Source organism: Stylophora pistillata, chromosome 1 (assembly GCF_964205215.1).
Source record: "Stylophora pistillata chromosome 1, jaStyPist1.2, whole genome shotgun sequence".
Classification (NCBI taxonomy): domain Eukaryota; kingdom Metazoa; phylum Cnidaria; class Anthozoa; order Scleractinia; family Pocilloporidae; genus Stylophora; species Stylophora pistillata.
In genome coordinates this window covers 56,604,113-56,611,612 of record NC_142519.1, presented here as the reverse complement: position 1 = coordinate 56,611,612, position 7,500 = coordinate 56,604,113, and the positions used below count along the sequence as shown (strand labels likewise).

At 37.7% G+C, this 7,500-nt stretch overlaps 2 protein-coding genes across 3 annotated transcripts in view; both read left to right on the top strand.

The window, feature by feature from the left end:
* Positions 1-1,892: 1,892 nt before the first annotated feature.
* The window catches only part of LOC111331151 (uncharacterized), a 9,118-nt gene continuing 3,510 nt past the window's right edge, over positions 1,893-7,500 (top strand). The window contains exons 1-2 of one of the 2 annotated variants that reach the window (XM_088724848.1): positions 1,893-2,416; positions 3,326-3,652. In XM_088724848.1, the coding sequence (XP_088580974.1) occupies positions 2,026-2,416; positions 3,326-3,636 (702 nt within the window). In that variant the 5' untranslated portion in view covers positions 1,893-2,025 and the 3' untranslated portion in view covers positions 3,637-3,652. Of the gene's footprint in view, positions 2,417-3,325; positions 3,986-7,500 lie in introns of those variants that run through there. The other variant, XM_022936208.2, reaches the window with a different exon arrangement.
* LOC111331129 (uncharacterized) overlaps positions 6,731-7,500 on the top strand; it is a 4,668-nt gene continuing 3,898 nt past the window's right edge. Inside the window, exon 1 of the mRNA XM_022936181.2 lies at positions 6,731-7,427. Within this exon, the coding sequence (XP_022791916.2) occupies positions 7,043-7,427 (385 nt within the window). The 5' untranslated portion in view covers positions 6,731-7,042. The remainder of the gene's footprint in view (positions 7,428-7,500) is intronic.

Genomic DNA, 7,500 nt, shown 5'->3' with positions numbered 1-7,500 from the left:
GTTGCTTAGAATGATTAGGTAAATTAAAATGTCTAGCGACTGGTTTCGATGTGTCCTTGTCAGTCCTTTCCATGTCTCGAAGGTGTTTTCGGAATCGGTCACCTAGTCTTCTGCCTGTTTCGCTGATGTATATCTTTTTGCAATAAGTGCAAGTTATGCAATAGATTACATTGGCGGAGGTGCACGTGAAGTGATCGGTGATCTTAATGGATCATTTAGGTCCCGATATTTTATCAGTGTTGTGATATTTTATCAGATAGCTTGTTTGATATAGTAGGTTTCGCTTTATATTTCTCAGTAGATGGTTCACTCGTGAAGGATCGCTCGTGAATTGATCTCTCGTAAAGTTCGCGACCGACCCGTTCCCAAAACGCTCTACAAGTTTTAGTGTGGGTCTACCGCGAACGGTGTGTGACTTTGTACGTATATTGAGCGTAATAGCTATCGAATTTCTTCGGCGACATCAAGCAACGAATTGTCCACAAAGGCAGCCATTACTTTAAACCATGCGCTCTAGGGTTCATTGTACGCATGCGCATACTTTTCACGCATGCGCTGTAGTGGAACTCCTTTTTGTGACTGTACGCGAAAAAAAAAAAAAAAAAAGAAAAGAAAACGAAGCCGAATTTATAACTCGGGCGTTTCCTTCGGAAAGCCCGAATAATTAGAAGCAGAAACAAATTTGTAAAATTTGACACCGTTGCCTCACACAGTCTGCACACCAGCAGACAGTAACCTTAGGGTGACATAGAAAAAAAAAATGTCGTCTAATGATATTGTTAGAAAGCGTTTTGAGAGCCATTACACCCGTATTGCTTTGTGGCCGTATGTATTTGCTCTGAAATAATGAGCTTTTTTCCGATTGACTCTACGCTCAGTTATAATTCCTGTCACGACTAAAAGAGTAGTTTGAAACCCGCTAATCGCATTTTTGTTTAAAGATTAGGTAAGGCAACAAAACCAGTCTAACAAACGGTAATGCAAGGGAGAGCGTTTTTTCACGATTTTCACATATTGCATCTTTCTATTAGAAATCTCAATTAATATTCTAATTTCTAACTTGAATGGAGACTAAAATTAAATTTCATTGTTTCTTTTTTATGTATATGTATATATGAACGCAGTTTGCACCTCTAATGTAAACAAACTTGTTCAAGAACCAGAATGGAAAGTCCTTCCTCTCAAACACAAAATTAAACAGGAAAGCTTTTATTAAGAGAGCGAAACAACCTGCGGTTTAAATTAATTTACTGCCTGCCGGTAATCTAAACATAATGAAAGAACACAGATGTATCAAAAGCACATTTTTTTCACTCGAATTCAGTTTGCCGATTCTTCCCTTTTTCGTCAGTGAACTAAGACAAGAAGAAGTCTTTCACCTTTCTTTACCTAGTTTTTGACTTTTTTATGCTTTTCTGAGTTTAGACTCAGTTTTGACTAATTCTTCCTAATCATTTTCATTTAGATTACGATGGCAATTAGCGCAGGAGAAGTCTTTCAAGCAGTTTTAAATTGCTATTTTGCGGTCTCTAATTAGGGAACTACCACATGCAAAGATCAGGCGATGTGTTTATTTCAAATCATCTGTTGATTGTACAGCTATAATAATTTATCTCTATTTCTTTTAAAGCAAGATATGCTTATTTTCTTTATCAATAATCAAACTTGGAAAAAAAAATGACTTCTATTCAGTCCTTTCCGACATCGTTGGCCAATTTTCACTCTGTTCACGTACCAATGTAATTTGACAATTGAACAGGAAATCACAAACGATTTCCCCTACAGCCGGTATTTCATAAACCAGCATGCCTGTAGATTAATTAGATTAAAATGAATTATTGAATTGTATCATTCGCCTATAAAGTGTTCACAATATTTAGTAAAGTCGGTACACGCTGCAAATTAAACATCAGGTTGAAGGGAGTTTAAAAGCTGTCGAACTTCCTGCCTGCACAATTGAGCCAAGAATTGCATACTAGATAACACAAACTCAGGCTTGGATTGCCTGGTAAGATCGGTTCGCAAATGCAAGATTACAGGAACACTATCACAAATCAGTTTTTGCCCATCTATTGGCCTGGCTTTCAGCAGTGCACTTGTGAAATTTGCACCTCCCGTGATCCGAATCAGAACAACCAATCCTCTCTGGTCGAGCCTAACAATGAAGCTCGAAGGCCTTCGTTTACAATCGAATCTATTCTCAGTCGAAAGGACGGAAGAAAACCTGATGTGAAACCGAACTTAGATAGATTTACAACTGTGAACGCGAGTTTAGTCTCAAGTAACTCTACCACACAGTTTCAGAGCGAGAGATCAGACTTTCCCTTTGGGACAAGTTATCTGGGAAGTTTGCGAAGGCAGAGTTATGGCATGGAGCAGTTTTCCTTGTTAGTGGGAGGAAACGTCCCAACAAATGGTAGGTCGAGTGTATGATCTTCTCCACAAAAAATGTTGAGCTGGTGAAAAAAGTTATAGACATAATCTGGCTTTTCCGATTGTTTTGGATCTGAGCATGTTTAATTTAGATTCGTGTCTGACGACTTTGCAACATTTTGAAAATTATGAACTTTAAGTTAGCCGCCAGTCCGATAAAAAAATATTACATATGTGAGTGCTTGATTTGGATGTATTGCAGTTTTGGATTGCTTAGACGCGAAATATTAAGAATAATCATCGATTTTCATCAAGATTTTCCTAGTGCTTAAATTCTGGGATAGTAGTTTGCTTACGGTGGTAGACAGTATGTGGACGGAGTTCTTGAAAACGTTTTGGTTGATAAAGTCTGATGAAATATTTTGCATGGTTAAGAAAGATTAAGTTTTTTTTTTATATATTTTTCTTTTCCTTTTTGTCAAAAATGAAATGAAGAAAAAATCCTGTTCTTGGCATCGAATTGTAGATTTATAAATAATAGTTGAGTCGCTGACAAGCAAAAATTAAGTTTTAATTCCATGTAACTTCCTGATTGTTTTTTTACTTCAAAGATCTTCTTTCGCTATTTTGTCTGTCAGTCTCAGGTGTTTCAATGAGATGGTAAATTTATTTTCAAGAAGAAAAGTTTCAAATATTATAGAAGCATTTTTGGAAAGCAGCTTTCATTTTTCTCTTTAAAATAATAGCTAAAGAACATTTTCAACCTTGAGAGTGATTTTACAATTTTATGCGTTGATTTAATTATTCAATTTACTATGTTTTGCTTCACTGAGGCTAATACTCTGCTAATCATAGCAGTTTCGTAATTGATAAGATGTTTCCTTCCCTGCGTGTTTAAATGCTCATTTTCAACGATGTTATTTCATCCGATTTCTTTTCTTAATTGCCACAGGAAATTTCATCTCACACGGCGATGAAATCGACTGGACCGGTGAGAAACCAAAACGCATGCGCACGATTTTTACCGTGGAACAGCTGGAGCGACTGGAGCGAGAGTTTTCACGCCAGCAGTACATGGTGGGAGGACAGCGGTTTTATTTGTCCAAAGAGCTTGGATTAACAGAAACTCAAGTCAAAGTCTGGTTTCAAAATCGTCGAATAAAATGGAGGAAACAGCTCATGGAGCAAGAGAGGAATAAGGTGAGGCAACAGAAGGAATCAGGCGCCAGCGGGGACATGAAGACAGAAGACGTCAATACCTGAAAATAAAACAATACCGGTGAGGAAGAAGATCGACTGTTCCGAGATGTCTAAATTTATTTGGTTTTTCCTTGCCGTGGGAAGCGCTAAACTCGAAAACTATAGAAAAAAACTCGCACATTCGCACATTTACGTGCAGCGGGTTCAGTTAAGTTCTTCCTTTACTTTTTTTATTTCTCTCATTCTTTGTTAAGGTTTAGTCATTCCTGGCAAAAGACTTGATGCAATATGGAGCCGGGGCGAATTTCATAGAAAGTCACCTCTTTGATGACAACGTTTTTAATTGTAAAACAAAAGATCAAAAGGCAGAAGCTTAATTGCTTTGGTGGAATAAATTACAAAACTTTGGAAACCTTTTTGAGTGAAACTAATGCATGATTTCTGTTCTGTTCTGTTCTAAAGCGTTTTGGCGCGTAAGAAGATCGTGCCGCCAACAACAGAAGTCTTTTTAACCAGAAAAGTTTCTCTTTCTGAGGGATATCTCGTTTTAACTTTCTTTAAGTTTTATGCTTTTTTCTTTTTGCTCCAAATTGCTAAAATGAAACCACCTGATCACTTAATCATGCCCGAAAGAAATTACCATCAAGAGGCCAACACTTTCTATTTTCAAATTTGTGTTTCGAATAGCACACTGTCACGGTTTATGATTACATCGAATAGGGGGATACCTCTTAGATGTTCAAGTTGCCGGCTCTCGGGTGAATTTTTTTTTCAAAAAATACATGACAACTTTGTCTGAGACACCTGGTGTCAAAACAAAAAGAGATTAAGGTTAACGTAGTCTTAGAGTTCAAAACAGTACTGGCCCCTCCTTGTTTACTTTGGAACGCGCTGAAGTACAGGGAGGCCGACCAAAACAAGGGGTGATCTCTGTCAGCTTTCTCTTGTTCACCCAAATAGTGGAAGAGGATAAACTATTCTCCACTTCCATATTCCTCCATCTCTAGCCGAGGTTAAATGAAGGTTTTGCTAAAACTTTTCTGGTGAATAAGTTGAGGGAAATCTATAGGTCGAATGCAAACTAACTGACTTAAGCCAAAAACAGTCCACGCATCCTTTAAAATGAAATATTCATGGTTTGCGTAAGCAATAGAACACATTTTCCCCGGGCTTTATAACGTTATAAGCCACGCGGAATTTTGGGAAAAGACGGGGAAAGCTGCCGAAGGTGAGTTATTTATAAGTTCCCCGAGTGTTCTCCCGACATACTGCGTGGCTTATCACGTTGTCGAGCCCGGAGAAAATGCATGCGTTATATTGTTTTTATGAAATTACTAGCAACACGCGGGCTCTCTAGCCTAATAAAGCATCCGCTTGGAAACTGAATTGACTTATCAGATGATGCGCACTATGTTTTCGTTTATGTTCTAATTAATGATATAAAGCCATTGTCTCGTCTCCAGTAATAACTTGATTTCGTCGTTTCCTTGACTGGTAAACTTAAAATTGTGTGTACGCAAAATTCTATTCTCATCTCAACCGCTGCTTCATAAATTATGGGAATTCGTGTAGCAACTATGAAATGTTTGACTACGTTTCTATTCCAGCCTTGGCCAAAAACTCGCACTAAATTTTATTGTCAGGCTTCTGGTCCCTTTTTCCAACTGAAATGATACACAAAGGGGATACCGAAGGAAAGTAACAATTGTATAGGCCACCAGGCAAACTTACGGAAACTATTAAATGATGAGAAAGTGCTTTTCTAGTCTTAACAACGACTTTATCACCCACTCTAATGGTGTTCTTATGTCTTTTTTCCCTCTGGACAAAAAGCTTGTGTTAACAATTATTGACATATATACTGTTTCGGATCTCCAGGGGCATGTTGGTATCAAATGTTTTTCACAAAGCGTAGAAAAGGCGTTGATAACATGTTTTTTCAAAGCTTAGATAGTTGTTGTAAGCCAATTTGAGTTCAAACGAAACAAAAATTTGAAACTATTATGAATAAAATTAGCACGTTTGTACGCTATTCAAGAAGTTACATGATGATTTTGGGCATAGCTAAAACTACATTTGCGCATTTCAAACTTGTAATAACTTTACCCAATGAATACATATCCAATTTAATTTTCATCAATTCCATTCAATAAATTCAAACTGTGCTGTTTTGACTTGTTCTTTCCTAATGCTCTGTACTTTTTAGCAGTTTCTTTACCAACCAATGTAGGTTCTGTATACATCTCTTAATATTTCCACGCCGTGAAAGGGCGTTTTAATCTTACCACCCACCTGAATCGAACAATGGAGAAAGGAACATATTGTTTTGACTTAAGTGCACCTATGAAATTTGTTATTACAATCTCGCGTGCATTTTTCGGTTTTTGGTTGCCTAGGTGGTTAAACAGCGAAGCTTTGATACTTCACAGAAGATCATAAGTTACACTTGAATGCTCTTTTAGCCAGTGTGCTAACTACTAACTTTAAGTTTATCTATGTGTTTAAATAAACAGATACTTTAAAAGTTATTTGATATTTAAGATATACTCGTCAACAATGTCAAATTGGGAGAACAATTATCAAGTTTGCAGTTGATAATTCAATACACACTGTTTCCGCACGAGGTAATTGTTGCAAAAAAACGGCAAATACCTTGAGTATTTGTCAAAAGAGACGTTTACAGAAAGTTCAGTTTTTGGTTAATTTTTTGGAGTCAGTGCAAAATATAACACAACCTAGGACAAATTACTATCCAACTTAAATGAAAAAAGGATTTTTTTTATCATAATATTCAGTTTTGTTTATTCATTCAATAGTTTTTAACAATTAGCACAATTTCATTCCGGAGGATAATCCTTTAAACAAAGGCAAGCAGGTGGGGTACCTTTCCAGAGGGCGGCAAATAAAACAGCAACTATTAGCGCTTTTAGGAATACTTTATTTGTATAATACTCCTATTAGCCTTTTTCTTTAACCTGTTATAGATCAGTGAAATAATAATCCCTGCAGATGGTTCAGGTTTGAATGATCATGAATTTCAATAAAGACCATCCCGATTAGATCCCTCAGGGGCCCACGTGACCAAAAGGCAAACTTTTTGTGGCTGAAATTAAGATATCTAATGCTGTTTTTGCTTTAAGGTAGTTGCAATTTGGCCATGATGGCCAAGAATTGATTTTTTCGCGCGCACGAAGAAGTCATACACTTGGTGACAGGTTTCATTTATCGATTTCTTTGAGATCTTTTGTAGGCGTTAGCATCGTTTTCCATTCCCTTTGTCTTATGTCGCGGCCATAGACAATTGATTACCGGATGATTTATAGTCATGAATTCCATTTAAGAAATAAGCATCTACTTATAGGAACACAATTTAGAAGCTTCGTACATTTGTTGAAATACGCGTTATGCACATTTCATAATTGACTATCCGGCGAGGAGAATTCAACGAGCCTTAGCGATAAATTCTGGGATGCAGGCCTACAGCAGGGAACACCCGTACTGTTACAGCTATCTTCAATGCTGCTGCCAGCCTTCAGCCCCTAGCTATCCACCACAAAGCCATCAGTACCAGTCGCAGTTTCAACCCTTCTTCGAAGGCCAGTTGCAGAAGCCATTTCAGTCATCGTTCTCCATCGAGTCGCTTATTGGAGGTGAGAAGACGCCAGAGGCAAGCACGCCTTCCTTTGGGAGCGCTCCCTCATACAGCAAACAAACAGGTCTAGACTCCGCCGTTGAAGGTAAACTTAAAGAACTGGTGGAGCGTAGGCGAAACAACAGCTCAGAAGTATTGAACAACTTCCATAAGCAAGAACGATCCACAACGAAGGCAGAATTGCAGAAAGAAGCGCATCTCGGTAAGACATGCAGGGCTCTGTAATTTTTTGAGTTTTCCTCAAACGTAAATTCGCATTTTAACAGGAGCAAACA